This window comes from Aulonocara stuartgranti, assembly GCF_965226115.1.
Source record: "Aulonocara stuartgranti genome assembly, chromosome: 15".
NCBI classification, from domain to species: domain Eukaryota; kingdom Metazoa; phylum Chordata; class Actinopteri; order Cichliformes; family Cichlidae; genus Aulonocara; species Aulonocara stuartgranti.
The window spans coordinates 11,026,982-11,047,204 of NC_138951.1; the positions used below are offsets into that span (position 1 = coordinate 11,026,982).

The 20,223-nt window shown below is 40.2% G+C and overlaps 1 protein-coding gene across 3 annotated transcripts in view; it reads right to left on the reverse strand.

Moving 5' to 3' along the window:
* Positions 1-315: 315 nt before the first annotated feature.
* mettl24 (methyltransferase like 24) overlaps positions 316-20,223 on the reverse strand; it is a 40,621-nt gene continuing 20,713 nt past the window's right edge. Inside the window, exons 2-7 of one of the 3 annotated variants that reach the window (XM_082506773.1) lie at positions 19,945-20,043; positions 12,344-12,477; positions 6,525-6,750; positions 3,526-3,626; positions 1,180-1,278; positions 980-1,097 (exon numbers count right to left, since the gene is read on the reverse strand). In XM_082506773.1, the coding sequence (XP_082362899.1) occupies positions 1,085-1,097; positions 1,180-1,278; positions 3,526-3,626; positions 6,525-6,750; positions 12,344-12,477; positions 19,945-20,043 (672 nt within the window). In that variant the 3' untranslated portion in view covers positions 980-1,084. Of the gene's footprint in view, positions 1,098-1,179; positions 1,279-3,525; positions 3,627-6,524; positions 6,751-12,343; positions 12,478-19,944; positions 20,044-20,223 lie in introns of all 3 variants that reach the window. The other 2 variants (XM_082506771.1, XM_082506772.1) reach the window with 2 other exon arrangements.

Genomic DNA, 20,223 nt, shown 5'->3' on the forward strand with positions numbered 1-20,223 from the left:
CAATAACTGAACAATGTTGTTATTTTAAAGTGTTACTTTTCCTGATTGTTGGCAGTGTTGCGGTGCTGAACAGACAAACGCCAGCTGAACACGAGGAAGGGAACTGATGGTGTAAAATTCTTATGTGTGAAGTTTTTTTTTGGGGGGGGGGGGGGGTTATTCTATTATAATTCCAGAAACTGGAATTACAGTTGTTTTTCTCTTACTTGCACAAATATCCACGTTTAAATAGCCAACAAGCAAACTCTGTACAAGTGTACAGTCCCATTTTTTCACATTGTCATGCTGTGGTGATGCATGGAAACTACTTCTTTCCCGCCTCCTTAAAATATTCACTCACTGTCGGTGACCCTGTAACGCTGTATCCGCTTCCTTGAATTCATAATTTAGCTCGTGAGCTGCGTAGTCTATGGACTTCTGCTGTCTACTATCAGGTAGGACTGCCTGGCTTTGGGCCAGGCTTAGATAGGACCTTGATGATTTTGACTGTGACTTTCCTGCAGCCAATAATACAGCCACTATGAGGTAGAACACAGAGCCTCTGGAGGTAATTATGCTGCTCCTTTACTTGGCTTAGGTCATCGCAGGCCAGCAGAGGATGAGCGGGAGGATAAGTAGGAGCAGAGATTTTTACTTTTTTTTTTTTTTTTTCAAAGGTCGGGCCAGATAAGAGCAGTGTATTTGAAGAGAGCTGTGCCCCAGAAAGTCCATGTTACACATTCAGATTTCCAGTTATCAGCGACGGTAAAAAGTTATTTTTGAGTTCTATCTGGTTTCCCTAAAGGCCTCCACTGAGTATTCACCCAGCTCAAGGTGTAAGCACTGCTGGCATTAAGCACATTCTTCTGTAGAAAAATGTGAGGTTTAGCAGGATCGCTGTGGATGTGGAAGAGGTGGAAGCCGGAGCGCTCAAGCTCCTTCAGCAGGCTGTACCAGTACCGCACCACAGATGGCTCATCGCCACCCACCTCAAAGCCTGCCCAGTGCAGGTGAAGCTCCAGCAGCAGCTGTCCCACTGAATCCAGAACTCTTTCGAGGATCAAATTTTCCAAAATCTTCCATTCTGCACTCTCCATGTCTGCCTTCAGTACATCCACCTGAAACACAACCAGAAAAACTTCCGATTTAAATGCATCTTGTTTAGGTAATAAATGACACCAAGCTGCATGGAGTTCTTACATGCAAAAGCTATTAAAAGATGAAAAGTGAAGCTTGATTTTGTTCTGCGCCGGGGATCTTGATGATGGATTGAGTGAAAGAGCAGCCTGACAAGACTTGCTGTGATAGAGCAGGGAGGAAATTTTCAGAAGATGAATGTTAATAGCACCCTTAGGTCATATTCATGTAAGGACATTCATGCATGCTCAAAGTTTAATGCATATCCTCAGGACACTGGGTTTCCTCTCAGGTCTAGTATAGCAGAGTCTTTCAGGCTCACCAGTATCTCATAATTTTCTCAGGAAGTCCATCATGTAGCCATAGTCAATAATACATTAACCAAAGAAAATATCAGGGATTAGTGCATTAAATAGTCTTTCCTACAAAAAAAAAACTAAACAAATAGGCTGATAACATTTCTTGAGCTAAACTAAGTGTCGGGTGGTATGGCAGCATATATATTAAACAAGCTCCTCTCCAATTGATGCATTTGACACCGCACAATATCCCCAGACCTCATTAGTGTAACTGAACAGGATTCAAAAACAACTGTGGCAAAATATCGTCCTCTGTCCTCCCCACCATTGTCCCTCACTCCCACGAGCAGAAACATGTTGTTTTTTTTGATTGGACAAAAATCACGTGATGGAAAATGATGAGACATCGCTGAAAACTAATGCTAATGTAATTTCTATCTGCTTATGTGTGTGTACATTGTGTTGTGTTGTAAGGATTATAGATGATCACACAGCTTCACTCTATCTGTCGTCATTTTTCTCTTCCGTGGACTTCCCAGAAATGGCCTTTTTGCCTTTGTGGTCCCATATCCATGTCTATGGGTGGAGCATGGGGGTTATTTCTGTTCAAATATTCTGATTTCCTTTGGCTTCATGTTTAACTGCAGACAAGCGAGCATTTTTATTTTCATGTCTTCTAAATGGAGTGTACTCACTGAACTGGTCAACAGTCTAGCACAGGTCCAACACAGAGAGGCAGATAAACATTCACACTCACATTATGTCAATCCAGTTAACCCAACATGCACATTTTCAGACTGTGGGAGGAAGCCAGAGTATCTGGAGAAAAGCCACACTAGCACAGGGACAACATTTAAACTAAGCAAAGAAATGCAGTCAGGTTCAAAAAAAGGAGGTCATGGGGGTGACAGACAACCATTATGTACATCTGTGAATTCACTCACGATAGTACGCTTATGGCCATATCACCACGAGCAATCCCGATCTGTTTGTATTTTATATTTTATTATATTTAACAATGTTAACTTTTATCTTTTAAGCTTCATTTGAATTTTAAACTGTGCCAGCAAATCAAAAAGCATGCATTTCAGTGGCTGTCTTATTAAAATTCATTTAGAACTCAGGATTAGATTTGAAACACACACAAAACACAAAGAAAAATTGACTCTGCAATAATGAAGCTGATCAGCCCCGGTGGATAGCTTCCATAGACAATTTTATGTCAAATGACTTTGCACGCTGTGAAATTCCTGCCCTCCCTAACAGAGATATTAATGAGTTCCTCTGCTTCCAGTGAGTCATAATGTATGTGATTACTTCTGTACAGCAATCTCAGCATTAGGCATTGGAACACATTTTCATTTTAGAGAGGCTTTTGATAAAAAGTTGTCTGAGTCTGTGTAAACAAACAAGTTTGCTGATTTGAGAGCAGAACAGCAAAATGGGAGTTTACATTCGGGCTTGTTAATTAAATGGAAATGTATTTATTTGAGATAAATCCTAGCTATTACCCAGACTTTATTTTTTCTTTTTATTGCACACAGAATACCTCAACTGACCAGCCAAACAGGACACAAATCCTGACATTATTACTAGGAATGTGTGCCTTTATTGGTGACTATGCCACCAAAGAGCAGATCATACTTCCAAATATTAATTTTACTAGAATCTAAAAGGTTGGTGAAAACACTTCAACAGCTGCATTAACCTCTCTTTGGGCTATTTCTGCAACCGTTTAAAAAGCAAGCAAAAATGCGTGAGTGTAACATTTTTTTCTCTAATTATTTCAGTGCATCGTTTAGGCACAAAAAGCACATTCTTAGTCCAAAGATTGTTAGATGTAAGTTTTTCTGCTTAGGCTAATTAAATCCCGTATGGTAGCATCTCTGGGCAGTGTTACGCAATTACTGTCATGATCGATTGTCCAATGTGCAGCTCTTTTTCGCTAAATGAGATGTGACTTCCTGCTACTGACATTTGCACCCGCCGTGACAGTGTGTGCGCTGTGTCAGCTGGTCACTAGAGCTGTGTGAATGAGTCATCTGTGTGTGTGTGTGTTTCTTTTTTAACTAACGGAGATAAGAAGTGCCGCACAAATGCATATTTTGACCTTTCAGAGCGACTCCCGTCTCTTGATTGCTGCCTTTCCTGTCGCCGAGGATTGGAGAAGAAACAGTTCTCCTGCTGTTTGCTGCTTGCTCCTCCTGCACACTGTGTACTCACATTAAAACCTCATTACAAGAATGCATGTGTGGCTCTGCATTTAAAACAGGTGAGGTGTGTTATCTATAACGCAGCATGGTGTACAAACCCACCCACACATACTGTAAACACGCCAGCCCTTATTTGTTCATATCTCGTCACACACCGACATCTTCATATCTTTGCAAATACCTTCTATGATTTGCGTGTTTGCTTTTTACCTGCAGAAAAGGGTTTAACAACTCGAACCGCTCAGCTTAAATCAGTTAAAGCAAAGCACCTGGTTTCTTCGCCAGGGATTCTGCTTTAGTCTAATTTAAATTTAGTCTATTTAAAACAAAAAACAATGATAAGCCCAGCTAGCAATCAATATATATTAACTGAAATGTTCACTTTATTATAGGAGAGAGGGTTAGTGGAATAAACTTTAGAGTGTTAACAGTAGTGATGCAAAAAAAAAAGATTTTGCCCTGGAGGGTGATACAGATGCTCTGCAAAGCTCACCCCAAGAAAAAAAAAAACAGAAAAAAGGATAACCTCTGTGTAAAACACACACTTTATCCTGAGGGTGGAGTGGGAGCCCAAATTTCATGAATCAGTTTGGTTTTCTTTGGTTTTTTCATACACCAGTGAAATTCAAAGAAAACAAATAAGCAGGAACTTGACTATCAAATTGTGTTCACAATAATTAAAAGCCACCCACACCCTTTAACAGTTGGATTTAAATGCATCATGGGTGTTTACGTCAGCTAGAACACATCTGCGTTTACACCTGCTTTTGTCACGTCTCCAAGCTATCCAGATGCCCACTGTTGTTCAGATTTCATAAATATATCATAATCTGTTGCCAGTAAAACACCACATTTGTTCAGAAAATGCAACATATATATATATATATAATCCACTCATAATATCAGCAGGACCAAACCATATGTGAAAGGCGAAAGGGATAACATGAAACAGGGTCGCCGCACCCTGAACTGATTCTTGTTATGTCCCTGTGGGGGACACATCAGCGAACATGACCGTTTACACTAAACCCATATGTGACCACAGAGTCTCAGGGAAAAGGATTTGGCTTATTGTGCAGCATCATAAAGCTCGCTGTACTGTAAAAGCTAGTACTGCAGAGCAGCTATACTTCCAGTAACACTACACGTACAGAACAATTTCTGCTGGGAACTTTCACATTTTTCAGCAAAAGAGCCTTCAGCTGCACAAATGTTTCAACTTCACTGTGTCTTCACTGGCAGTTTTATTAACGAGTGCACTTTAGTCCTTCCTGTCCTTTGAAAGTTTGTTGTCCGCAAGCTGAGAAGTACCTGATTCAGCTGTGTTTTGCTGGAAGCTGCATGCTGAACCCCGTTTCATATTTTTAGTTCATGCTGACTTACAGCTATGACACACATTCCTTGAACCAAGGTAGAAATTGGTTATATTCCTGTTTTGTGTGTGTGTGCACTGTTAGCAGGTGCCTGTAGGCTTCTTTCAGCTGCTCCCTTACTTATGAGCAGTTGCCACAGATTTGGCTCTGAGGTATTTGTACCTCTTCCTGAACTCAAACCGAGAATACCGCACATGTTAGGCAAATGTGTGAAACACAATACTGTGGAATCACTCATATCTATGACTCCTCTAACAGGAAAAAGGAGGATAATCAGAAAAGGTGGCTGAGGGAAGTGACAATAATGGCTTTTAAAAAACAAGCAAACAAACAAAAAATTACATATTGGATCCTTAATGGTATCAAGGCATTTATGTACCAAACTGAATGCTCTGTCTTTAATCAGTGTTCTGTAACCGTAACTATTAAAGTTACCCGGTGAAGTGGATATATTACAAGAAGAGAGCCTTGATGCCTTTAAGTCATGATTTAATTACCTCTTTAGAGAAGCATGGCTTCCTTGACCTTGAATTACCATTTAGCCTTCCTATTCAGGCATGCTTGTTGGCTCTATAACTGTGTTTATTAGCATGCATGCTATGACTGGGCTTGGTGCGTGTGTTTATGATTGAACGTGAATGCAGATCCCTATCTGATGAGGTGAAACACAAACCCTGAGGAGTTTTGGGGAGGTAATACATCCAGCACAGTCATATTTACAAGAAAAAAAGTCACATATACGTGAAGATATTCACCTGGAGTTTAAGACAGACAGAGGAATTAATCATAATGAGCTGTTTTATGTTGAGGCGCGCAGGAGCAAACCTGCCCTTGCTTGCTATGCATGAATAATGCCGACGTTGATAAAGGAACACCTTCATCAGGTTTAAGGCAGAATCTACAACCATTTATCCATTTTATTCTGCTTATCCAAATTCAGGGTCATGGGCAGGCAACTGTTAGGGGACCTAGACCGCTGTGGGACCGCTGAGAGCTGACAAGCTTGCAGTATGAAATGTCACTAGGATTGACCTGACCTCCCTAAGTGGGCTCCACCTGACTCCACTCACTTATGTATGCATGATTCTGTTTAAACAAACTGAAAAACCACAGAGAAAAAAAGGAAAGAAAAGAAAAAAGAAAGAGGAGAAAAGCAAGTTAGAGGTGAGCGGAGCAGACAACCACCATTAAATAAAATGCTAAATAACTAAACGCGGCTAGCCTAGCCTTAACTGTGGAGGGCAGGCAGTTGAATGACTTCCACTATCATCATGTTAGTTCTTTTTTTAGTTAGATCTTTGGCTAATTTGGCTAGCAGAGTAGCCTAGCATGTTATTTTTGTTGTTGTTGTTGGTGTTAGATTATTACACTGGTTGTATGTGCCCCCTTTGGGAGGAAACTGGAGAGAACCCATGCCAACACTGGGAGAACATGCAAACTCCACTCAGGAAGACCCCAGTCTTGCTGTGCATGCCATGAGCATGCCTATCTAGAGCCTCAGTGGCCTATTCTCTATCTCTTACCTCTCTGTGTCCAAAGTCATTAAGTATGGTGGCTAGTTTCTTCGTGCTGGCATACTGACGCTGGGCAACAACGGCCGGGCTGGGATCCCTCCAATCTACAGAAAGACGATGGAGCCACATTTCAGCTTGTTGCAGGTGAGGCTGCTTAAGGCTGGGATCAAAACAGTGAACTTCACAGCCTGATTGGGCGAGAGAACTTTCCAGGGACCGGTCATCCACTCCTAACCTAGAAAACACACAAAAATACAGACAGGGCGAATATGTGAGAGTCAGCTCCATTTACAGGAATGCATATTTCATCGTCTTGACTTCATTTGTGTGAAATGTTCCAATGACGAGATGAAGAGATTCTTCATGGGACACATGAAGACTAAGTGGTACGAGTGGCCCAAATTATGATATTTTGACAAAGTTATATGGCAACTAGCTATTGAATTTCATACAATCTCACCCCTTGTGCACATTTTTAAGGAAGTCAAAGTGTGGTACAGGTACAGACAGTCAGGTAGGAAAACACAGGTATTAAAAACTTTCTAAAAATAGCCATCGTTAGAGAGGGATGTTTGCATGAATGCAGCTGTATAACTTCAATGCGTGTTTATTTCATGCAGGGTTGGATTTCATTAGAAATTGGTCGCCTACTATAAAACCATCGTCTTTATTGTTGCTCCATCATTTGATAGGGCCAAGTGCTTATGAGACCCATATGGAAAAGATATATATAAATCTTATAAAGTTTTTATCTGTCTTGTATGAAACTTGTATGAAAAGCATACAGGAGTGAAAACACATATAAGATCCCTTGAAAAATTATATAATGAAACTTGTATGTTTTATATACTTACTAAAAAAATATATGAAAGTAATGAGAAAGTGGCCACTTTCATGAGTAAATCATATATGTTTTTACTATTTCTTTTCCATATGGGGAACAACGCAGGATGAAGCCCTTCTGTTGTATTCCAGTGATCTAAAACTTTAAAAATGTGCTCTGAGGCGCCACTAAAGCGAAAACATTTGATCAAAGACCCAAAGATCGGTTTTGTGACATGAAACAACACCTTAGACGTGTCAAATGCAACAGAGCGAGTAAAACTGATAAAAGGATACAGACAAGATAACACCACGGCGTCACTGTGATCTTACTTGGCCTCCAAGCCAGAAAAAAATCAATAATTCAAATGAAGGGAATAAAGATTTTAGCCAGGAGATACTTGACGCTTGTGTTTCTCTCTTATGTCTCCTTTGTTTCATGTTTCTCTCCTTTGCTCTCCACATCTCTTTTCCTACAAGTGGCCTGCTTCTCTATTTTAAAATGTGTAAATCTAAGCAGACAGACACGTTCCCTCGTGTCTCTGTCTCTTTCATGCCTTCTCTCCCTTCTCCCCGCACTTTTTCACTAACCTCTCTCTCTGCTGTTCACTGTTTATTCCACCCCTCCCTTCTCTAATTCCACAATTTTCTCCTTTTCTTCCTGTCACTGTCTCTGCATCTGCATTCCCCTGTGTCTTGTTTGCGCGGCGGCTGTATTCTGTAATCGTGACAAAGGGAGTAGATTTCACAGTACGCGTCTTTTACAGATGAGGCACCGGGTCCCCAAATGCATCACGCTGGTGGGAAGATGAGAAATGAGCATATGTGAGGGATTGAGATGCAACTAGATGTCTCTTTTTAAAGCACTAAATATTTCATTGAGAGTTTTTCATTCTCTGGTGAGGTTTTGGTGAGCGGCTGAGAATCAGTGCAGCGAAACTACGGGGATCGGGGATGACTCATGAGGCGGCAGGAGCAAAAGGGGGGAGTCACAGTGCATCACATGCCCTTCAGAATAACAATGTTCATAAAGGAGGGTCTCTACTAGGTCTCTCATGAGAGCAGGAGAGGTAACATAATGGATGAATGGCTACATAAATGTGGGTGTTCTAGAAAGACATTTACTTCATACACATTCTTTATAGAGGCTGTAAGGAGACTGCTGTTGATGTAACCAAATATGAAGATCTGTGATTGTTTAGATTCTTGGTCACAAACTCCCAGAGGATTGTAAATGTAATAAAGAGCTATGAATCCACCTGACCCATTATGTCAGCAACCTGTCTGGGTGTGGTGAAGTCTGGGGCTGATTAACAAACCCTTGGTGGGTCGAGAAACTGTCCCAGTTTGTGCCAGTTTTTTCTCATTCTGGCCTCTGTCACTGTCTGTCTCTCACTTTAAATTTCACACTTGGACAAGATACAAGGGAATTGGTGGCAGAAAACCATAACCACTGGCGTGGCTTTGCCTCAGGCACAGGTATAGCAGTTCGACCCCTGGCTCCACTATCTTCGGACAAGATACTGAACCCCGAGTTACTTGTGACATATTCATCAGGGTCTGATTGTTATATTGATTTCACTTAGGCAAAGAAACAAGATGTGTATTGTTTCTTTGAGGGTCCACGTAGAGAAGAAAGGGGCTCTATACCAGTCAATTTAGAGTTACTAGGAAACCTAAAGGCCAAACTGAAAATATAATCAAGAAGATAACGACATGAAAATAGTAAAACTACAAAACACCATAAACACAGGAATCCTAATGGACTAGAAATAAAGCAATAAGAGGAATAAAACCCATTGCAGTCCAAATACTAATAGAAAAACTCAGAGTTAAGGAACAAAACCCAATTTTATGACAATATTTGTCTCCAAAGGACATGAATAAACATGTCCTTTAAATGTGAAAAGGTTTTTTTGTTTGTTTGTTGGGGTTTTTTTCACCCTCATGTCCATTAGCCTGTGTTGATGCTCTAAAGTTGTGTCATTCATTCTACAGGTAACTTGTCAAGTTTAGACCAGTTTCATCGAGCAGAAATCTTTTCTGCCCTTCATGTGCAAATCCAACATGACTTCACAGTTCTGTCTCCTTGAATGTTGACTAAAAATGAGACAGTATGATCTGAGCAAACATTTTCAATATTATCTGTGAACTTGAATGTTGCCCCTCCAAAGTTTTACCTGCGAAATAGAAAATGTAGAGGTGTAGTCAACGACAAATTTTAACGACAAACTTTTCAGCATCTCGCAGGAAAATGACAGGTGTAAATAATTAAATTAACACTGCTGTTGCTGCTTCAATTTCAAGGTTATGGTTATGGTTTCAGGCTCACTGTCACACTAATGGATTACTGATCGCTGATGTCATTAAAAACAGTAAAAATCCAAAACTTACAGTTTGTCCAGTGGTCACTTGACTAATGTTTAAATGCCCAACTTTACAGCAGAAATCCTCTTAATCAGAAGTAAACATCTTGACAGCCTCATTAAAAAAGGTCCTTACAGGCTAATTTAACCATTTTTCGCAACACTGTTCATGTTAAGCTTGTTTTTTTTTTAAATTTAGATTATTATCAGGTTATTGTGACTGATGGGTTGCTGCCAACACAGGAAGAAATGTCTAATAGACATCTGCAAATACACTGATTTGGAAATCTCAATTGGCCTTTTTTAATAAGCCTGTGCTACAGTTTTGATGAGTGAAATAAGAGTATATGTGTTGTGTATATATTTAGCACTGAATTTCTTAGCACTGTCTCTTAGAACCCTGTCAGGTTGCCAGTCTGTTGCAGGGCTTGGCTGTTCGTCCAGCTTCTATATAAAACCTATGGTTATTAACTGGTTGTGGGGGTTTTGTTACACTCATTTAGTTCATACTAAAGCCATCACTCATAGAATAATGCTTGGTTAACTTCCTAAAAATCACCAAACAGCCTTTACTCTGGGAAGAACAATAGGTAATGGTGATGAGATGGCTGATTATCATATTTTCTTAATTTTGCCCAGAAGGGGAGCTAAAGGAAACAAAGCATGAGAAGCCAGAGCCACCGTTGCTACTAGCTATACTGCAGGTATTAATGCTGTTATCCACTAGCAGCATCTCACATGCCCACATTTATGTTAAAAGTCAAGTCACTTTATTTATGTAGCGTATTAAAAATGCTGGACCTCAATATTCGATCTCAAGTTCTTTCCACCGGAGGCAGATGGACTAATTATACAAATACTGAAGAATACACGGAAGACAAGGGATACAAGTGTAAACAAAGCCTGCTTTAATTTGAGCAGAATGTGGGCTGTTTTTACAGCAGTGGAAAAGGTGGATAATTGGTCTTTCATGTGGAAAAACATCCTGCGTCCCCCCCTATACACCAACATGTGACAGACCAATCAGTGAACAGCTGCTCATCCTTCCCAGGCACAGCCATCCCCGGCTCGTTGCACATCATGCAAATGAGATGTATCAGCTGCACATGTTCAGCAAAACACACGAAAGTGTACCTAGATAATGTGCTGAGTTCAAAGGCACATACAGAGGCGTACTAAAAGCATTTGGCTTTTCTATTAAATCCCTTTTAATCTTCTGCAGTTGACTACAGTTGAGGGCTTTGCAAGTCAGAGAAACTCTCCTGAGAGTAGGATGCTCAACATACCTGGCAAAGAGGCAAGAGTATGACCAAGAAGTGTGTGTGAGAGCATGTGTACGTGTATGCACGCGCGCGCGTGTGTGTGTGTGTAATGAATGTAGGTCAGATAGGGGACATGGGGAGGAACTTCAGAGAGCAGTTTGCAGGCTGACTTGATTAACTCTCTCCGTGAGATTCTAGGAAATTTATTTTGTTACTCGGGAAGTTTAATTTTTTTTAAAGAATTTAATGTCTTTTTGGGACTCGCTTTTACTGTATTCGACAGAGTTGAGTTGACGTAGTGTAAACTGATTTAATTCCAGAGGTATTAAGTGATCAGTTAGATAGGAAGAGATCGCCAAGTAGCTTTCATTGATTTGAAAAATTAGATCTGAGTCACATTTTCCAAGCCGATATTCAAGCCAAATATCAAAATGTTTGTATCAATCTCTGAGATGTTTGATAAAACTCATTTGAATTTTAGTGCGTGTCCATGTAGCTTGTCTGCACAGAGTGCCGTTGCAGTCAGCCAGAGGATATCAGATGTTTTTTTCTCCTGTCTATTTGGCCTCTGACACCCTTTTGACCTCCCCGCCCCTCCTGCCACTCTCCCACACCTATCTGCGCCTCGCTTGCCTTGATGCCAGCACACCTGTGCTGTCTCTCAACGGTCAAACTAATAAGCCTTCTCTCCCAGCAGAAAAATCCCTTCAACCATTGCTGCACCTCAGCATTGGCCGAGCAGACTTAGACTGAGCCGATCCATGGCACAAAGCTAAGAGTGAATGACAGCCTGGGCTTAAGAAGGTCAAACGCCTTGGTGGTCTGGCTGACTGAAGTCAAGGTTACATGCCAATCCAGTTAAAGGAACCAAAGGTAGAATAGTTATGACGTTTGAAGTTTAACAAAAGACAACAAATTAAAGGAAAATGTGCAGAGTGAAAATGGAACTGCACGAAGACAAAAGCAATGTAAGACGAAAGACATAAAGACAAAATAAAATCATACTCAGTGTACAATTAGTCGCCGAGGACATGAAAAGATGAGGCTAACAAGGAAGGTGGAGAAAGACACGCACTTCATTTATTGTGTGTGAAAATAGACATTGAATATATTTTTATGATACAGAATAAACTTTACTTTACTATAAAGTTTACTAACAGCTGTGGCAATTTTGATAACCAGCAGATATCTCACAGCCTGTCTCAGAACGAGATGTTCTGAATAATTGTGTCACCTGCAGATAATTCCGTCACTGTTTGTTTCCGTGTAAGCGACTACAGTTGACTCCATTCCCTATATATTGGACAATTCCTTGTTAGGGGAACACACATTTAGCAAAAACAAAATTATGTGTGAGTGTCTAACAAACAATACTCACCCAAAAGAGTACACCCTGCAGTGTCTGCTCTCTATCCTGCGGATCAGTTTATAATTGGGATCTAGGCACACAGCCCATGCCCCAATGGACCCTTCCTGGTTTGCTTTCTTGCCTCGAAGTGACGCACATGACACCTGGACAAACATAAATGTAAACACAAAGCAAGACATAATAACAGCCATTTTTCCAGGAACAAGGAGCAGAACTTATTGTCAAGACAGCCATGTTATCTGACACAGTGGGAGTCCTGTATTGCAAATATAAATGGAACAAGAAATGAATGACAGAGCAACAGAACCACATCGACTCGATTCGCAAAGCAAAAATAAGTGTCTGTGTCTGTATGCTGGACATTCAAGACCACCTGCGCTGTTTGGATATTGATGTCCAAGTCTGTTCACTGCACTGGTCACTGAATGTGAAAGTGAACTAGTCGTTAACTGGGCAGGGGGTTGTGGTGAGATAAATCTTCTGAGAAGCGGGCATTTCATGTGTAAGAGCGCATTACTCTTTGACAGCATTACTCCAACCAAACGAGTGAGATTTCATTCTGTACAATAAATGGAGTCCTAGGGATTTCAAGCAAACACGAGTCAAATGTGGCAGCATAGTTGACACTCTGATATATCCTGATTTCTTTAGGTGAGTTCTACAACTCAGACTCAGACATGATGCACAGCTGGTGCTGATGCACTGCCGAGTGTCACTGGGTTGGCAGAAAGAAACTAAAAACGAGGACTTTAAATCCTTCATTTATGATTAAGATTGTACTTTTACCCCCTTTAATCCACAAAATTTGTTGGATTTAAAACACAGTATCCTTTTAGCTGCTTCCATATAAAAGTCTTTGGATCCTGCCATATCTTTAACAAAAATATTTTTTCAGTACTGTACAATAACAGTGTATTGTTCTACAATGTTGTGGATTATATTTTTCAACCTTAAAAATACAGCTTTCATAATCAATTTCAACCAAGACTCCAAGGACCAACATTTGCAAAAATGCTGTATACACACCTGCATATACCAGTACAGAGCAGGAGCTACTGCTCAAATGTTTGCTGTGCGGTTTCTCCACATTCTGTCTGATGCCGAGATTAACTTTGCAAGGGAAGAAACAATATTGGCTCAGACATCAAATGTCTGGCTTTACTGTACTACACCATTCAAGTCCAAAGTAGCATGTTCACAGCTACACTTTGTTTGTGCTACTGCATCTTATCACAGCTAGAGAGTTGCTAGGTAAAATCATTTGCAATGACGTATACAGTGGTGCACTGAAAACCTCCATGCAGTTGCTTTGGTTGCCAGCAGATTGCCACTCTTACATAAAGATGCTGATTTGTCTGCAAACTACCCTCTCCGTGGCAGTGAAACTGTGTGCAGAGAGAACATTTTGTGATGAGAATATTTGCCTTCAAAAGTGAAAGTTGCGCCCTTTTAAATGTCTTAGTTGCAGCAGCAAGGGGCAACTCTTAATTTGAAAGCAAAGCAAGCATTTTCGGTTTGCGTCACTTTTGGCAACCGCTTATTGAGTGGTTGGCAGACAAGTTAGCATTTTCTATGCAAACTACAGGTGACTTCAGCAATTTGCTAGCAAACAAAGCCACAAGGAGGTTTTTAGCATCCTCTTTGCGACTAATTTCACCAACAAACAGCCAGCAACCACTCACCATCTAGTCGGGGAGTGCATATTTTTTCCTAGTGATCAGAAGTTGCCCGGGGATTTCTCACCAGTCTTTAAAAAAGCTAAAATCTCCTTGAGCAAGAGACCAAAGCTTATATTATTCCCAATAAAAGGCATCCACCTTGCACAGCAGCTTCCACAAACTTCTAGTCTAAAAAGAGAGCCTAATGTGAAAGTATGCTGATTACCATTACATATCTTCTGGCTGCAAAATGAAATCTGAGTGTTTAGAACTCTGTATTGAAATGAGCTTTTATCTCCCCTGATTGATAAAATCAAATTGCTTTCGCAGCTTTCTTTATTTCCTAATCAATCTCCCATTTGCTATAATGTCTGCTTTCCAAACACAACACATTTAAAACACTCAGCCTAAATTTTCAAAATGGCACTTTGATAACTAGTAGGTGACGGCTATATCCATCTTTCATTTACATTCAATGGTGAATAAGAAATACTTTCTAGATCCTAACTCAGGTAAAAAGACACAGATGGCAGACGTTTTGCAGCCAAGCGAATGTGTAAGAAGAAATGTACTATGTCCCAGCCTCTTATAAATCCACTTACTGTTCCTAAAATAGAAGAAATTTACATTTGAAACTGTTCATTAGCCGTGTTTACATTGCCAGCCTTCCCTTTTTTGGCAAGCTGGATTTGTACAGTTTCAAAAGAACCTCTTAGGCGTAATTTCTTACTGTGGCTTTTGTATAAATCGCCCATTTTAATGAGATCATTCTGTGACAGGTCACGCAGGAAGGAACCAACTGAATCACTGAAGTGCAGTGTCACCATCTGACAAAGGACAAAAGTTGCCCGATGTGTCTTTGTTGCTCTCTATTTAAACCAATTCTTACATATTGAACATTCTCCACAATGTCCGTCATCGTTAATGCGTTCGAGTTGAAAGCGTTTATCTGCATACAATGCACTGTGGAAAATTAAATGCGAAATCACTCTTGATTATTTTGCCACTTCACATCTAAAGACATATCAGTTAGAGATGGCACGATACCACTTTTTTATGTCCGATACCGATACCGATATCATAAATTTGGATATCTGCCGATACCGATATGAATCCGATATAGTGTTTTTTAATCAACAAAACTGTTTTTTAAAATATCTTGCTGCATTTTGCAAGTCTGCAAGTTCATACTCAAGTTTAAAACAACAACAACTACACTAAAGCTATTCTGTTATACCTGTATACAAAAAAAATATTTCATAGTTCAGCAATACTAATCAATCTAATAAACTTAGACCTACACCATCCTCCCTATTCTGGTATTTTAAAGAGTACTTAGCGTAAATATTAAGCAACCTAACTAATAGGGTTCCAACTCCCAGCAACAACAAAAATAAATAAATAAAAAATAGGGAACCACCCCTCACGCTCCACCTCATGATGCTTAATCGACGTAATCAACCTTAATTTGATGCAGTGTGAAAAAAAATGCACAGAAATCAATTATTTTTCAAGAAATATTAAATAGATTCAACATCTTTCTTCAACAAAATTGCAGACTGCACAGATGGTACCTTCCCAAAGGAAAATGTACTATAGCTTACTAGGATATATATATTAGACTTAATAGTCACTATATACAGTAATTGACTTCTATTCATTTTACATCAAATTAAAACTTTGGGTGTCAGATAATTATTTATTAAAAGCTAGACATTTTAAATGAGAATAAGAAAGAAAAGTATGTCTTTGTGCCCCCTTTTCCCAGTTAATGCCCTATCGGCCCCCCTGGCTAAACTTTGCTAGATCCGCCCCTGCACAGTTACCAGCCGTCAGCTACGTAGAAAAAGATCCTGGTGTAGAAAGTAATATTAAATAAATTGTAACAACAGCTTATCAAGCTTAAACGTGCTGCTGTTGTTCAGCCGCTGGTTTGCTCTTTCTGGCACAAAGTGGACCAAAAACAAACGAGAGACAGACTCGCGACAGAAAAGCCGATCAGCTGATTTAAGCAGTTTCACGACTGAAGTAGCAGCCGGAGAGCGAGAGGCAGTCGCTCGTTAAGCTTAACGTGGGAATGCTTTACAAACATTCAGAGATGGACTTACACACTTGCTTTACTTCTCTCGGGGATAACTTTGTCGGAGATGAAATGCCAGGTTGCTAGCGAAGCTCCAAATGCTATCCAGACCACCAACAGGTCCCGCATGCCACAGCTGCTCTATCACGTGATGCATACTGCTCCGACGTTCTGAGGCGAGTTACGGCGTGTTGCAAGTTTTGTGAGGTGCTTTCGTGATATTTAATGGATCGGATTACATTTTTTATTTTTCTCCGATATCCGATCCAGTAATTTAGGTCAGTATCGGACCGATACCGATACGTAATATCGGATCGGTCCATCTCTAATATCAGTTGCATTGAGCTGCTGAGTGCTGAACAAAGCTACAAAGAATACTGAGCTGTAAAACCGAGAACATTCACTGAGCGTGAATGAGAAGTTCATTCTTATTGTTGATAAGCTAATCAGAAATTGATCCCACGCTCCTGCTGCCTTATTCTTTCACACTATTATTAGTAGTATTATTAATATTTTTATATAGACTTACTCTTATCTGTGCATGAACACGTGAAAGCTGCTGACTGGTATTGATTGGACAGTTGTGTCGCAGGCCATCTCTCTTAGTAACAGTTCCACCAGGCACTATGTCAGTCAGCATTACAGCAGAGGATGCTGCTATCCCCACACCAGCTCCCTCCACCCTCGCCTGTCACTGTCAATGACAGACAGTTCCCTTCCACAGCTCCTCACAAACACACACTTGTACACACATGCTCACAAGATCTCTTTCTCTCTGTTCCTGTCCTTGTCCCTTCCTTCCTCACGCACAAAAATCCAAAAGTACCTAAACACACACACACGCACATCCCAGCACTAATTCATAATGAACTAAATTTCTGCTTTGTGAAAGACAGACTGAGTGATGCTTAGTCATTTGGAGATTGGTACTCTGTGCTCTGGCTATGTTGTGTGAGGGATAAAGATAAGATGTTGATTTGTCTCCAAGCCAATTTACTGCAATAGAAAAACACACACACGCACACACACGCACACACACGCACACACAAACTACATGAGTTCAAAGAATGCCTCCATCGTAGAGACAAAGATTTTCCAACCTTCCAACCAGAATTCCAACCTTTCTCAGTTCCTTTTTATATTTTTCCTTTTTTCCTTCTTCTTATTATTATGATGCAAAACATCTTCATTGATTTGTAGTAATTAATACTGATGCAGTCCAAGGAGCAAACCACAACAACTCATTGATTAGATCTGAATAGAGGGGCTGTGAGCTCCATCTGTATAGTAATCAATAGAGTAATGAATTAGTTGCTTACTGTCAGGGCAAGAAAAATGTTTTGGCTATGCTGAATGTGAAAGAGATGCCAGTGCAGCTCAATCATGGGCTAAGAGATGCAGTCTTATTTTTTTTTTAAAAAGCAGCCAAAGGTATGTGTCTCATGGCTTAACTACTTTATTTATTTTTGCCTCAAACTCTAGTCTTAGATTTGCATTCAGTGTCAGGTTAATTTTTGCTTTGAGGACAGAAAATGTGATTAAGAGTTAAAGATGATTAATCCCCCAATCGATGGTGCTTGCACTGCATCATTAAGCACAGCCAATATCGCAAATAAGAAATAAATAGTAAATATAAAGCACATTATGTCACAGTAATAATTGAATAGGGCTTTAATAGTGGACATCAGGAAGGTGTAGGCAAGCTATAAAGCATCAGAAGTAAAAGTACTTATTCTCGATTTAAATATTTCCCTTAAGAGTTAAACGATCAATATGCATCATAGTCTATTAAAAATCACATGTTTGCATTATGGCTGTCCTGTCATGACCAGATATCTAAAAATAATATTAAAAGTGCTTTTAATGAGCTCAGAAAACAGACCTAGACCTCAATTAAAAAAATTATATTAGAAAATATTCATAAAAACAAAAAGAACCAACAGGGGGTCGATCAGGTTACCTACTAATCAGAAGGTTGGTGGTTTGATCCCTGGCTGCTCCAGTAAGCATGCCAAATATCCCCGGGCAAGATACTAACCCCAAGTTGCTCTCCAACGCATCCATCAGTGTATGCATGTGTGTGAATGTTAAATAAAAAGCACTTGTATAGAAACAGCATAGAAAACAGCTTGTGAGAATGAGTGTGAATGGTGTATAAAGTGCTTTGAGCGCTCAGGTAGAGTAGTAAAGCACTATATAGGGAGTGCAGAATTATTAGTCAAGTTGTATTTCTGAGGAATAATTTTATTATTGAACAACAACCATGTTCTCAATGAACCCAAAAAACTCATTAATATCAAATGATGAGTTTTTGGAAGTAGTTTTTAGTTTGGTTTTAGTTTTAGCTATTTTAGGGGGATATCTGTGTGTGCAGGTGACTATTACTGTGCATAATTATTAGGCAACTTAACAAAAAACAAATATATACCCATTTCAATTATTTATTTTTACCAGTGACACCAATATAACATCTCCACATTCACAAATATACATTTCTGACATTCAAAAACAAAACAAAAACAAATCAGCGACCAATATAGCCACCTTTCTTTGCAAGGACACTCAAAAGCCTGCCATCCATGGATTCTGTCAGTGTTTTGATCTGTTCACCATCAACATTGCGTGCAGCAGCAACCACAGCCTCCCAGACACTGTTCAGAGAGGTGTACTGTTTTCCCTCCTTGTAAATCTCACATTTGATGATGGACCACAGGTTCTCAATGGGGTTCAGATCAGGTGAACAAGGTGGCCGTGTCATTAGTTTTTCTTCTTTTATACCCTTTCTTGCCAGCCACGCTGTGGAGTACTTGGATGCGTGTGATGGAGCATTGTCCTGCATGAAAATCATGTTTTTCTTGAAGGATGCAGACTTCTTCGTGTACCACTGCTTAAAGGTGTCTTCCAGAAACTGGCAGTAGGACTGGGAGTTGAGCTTGACTTCATCCTCAACCCGAAAAGGCCCCACAAGCTCATCTTTGATGATACCAGCCCAAACCAGTACTCCACCTCCACCTTGCTGGCGTCTGAGTCGGACTGGAGCTCTCTGCCCTTTACCAATCCAGCCACGGGCCCATCCATCTGGCCCATCAAGACTCACTCTCATTTCATCAGTCCATAAAACCTTAGAAAAATCAGTCTTGAGATATTTCTTGGCCCAGTCTTGACGTTTCAGCTTGTGTGTCTTGTTCAGTGGTGGTCGTCTTTCAGCCTTTCTTACCTTGGCCATGTCTCTGAGTATTGCACACCTTGTGCTTTTGGGCACTCCAGTGATGTTGCAGCTCTGAAATATGGCCAAACTGGTGGCAAGTGGCATCTTGGCAGCTGCACGCTTGACTTTTCTCAGTTCATGGGCAGTTATTTTGCACCTTGGTTTTTCCACACGCTTCTTGCGACCCTGTTGACTATTTTGAATGAAACACTTGATTGTTCGATGATCACGCTTCAGAGGTTTTGCAATTTTGAGACTGCTGCATCCCTCTGCAAGATATCTCACTATTTTTGACTTTTCTGAGCCTGTCAAGTCCTTCTTTTGACCCATTTTGCCAAAGGAAAGGACGTTGCCTAATAATTATGCACACCTGATAGAGGGTGTTGATGTCATTAGACCACACCCCTTCTCATTACAGAGATGCACATCACCTAATATGCTTAATTGGTAGTAGGCTTTCGAGCCTATACAGCTTGGAGTAAGACAACATGCATGAAGAGAATGATGTGGACAAAATACTCCTTTGCCTAATAATTCTGCACTCCCTGTATAAGAACCAGTCCATTTACACTTAATCTGTCAGTGGTTTTAATGTTGGCATTTTAAATGAATAATAATCAAAAATACATTTCGGTAGCAAATGAAATTTAAAAAAAAATCTCACTTGCTGAGTTGTGATGTAGCTGAGGAACCTTTTAGCTTCATCCTCCAGTGACTGACTCTCACTGGCCCAGGGCTCCAGGTCTATATGCCACCGTGGAGTCTGAATAGGGGAACATACGCATATACATGAACAGTTACAATGGAAATAATATGAAAATGAGCAACTCACTAACATCAAAGTAGGCCACTCACAAGAAATCCAGTGCAAGGACAACAATAAAGGGAGCTTTATTCTTTCAGGTATTATAACCCTCTTGTGTATAGCCACTGATAGAACTAG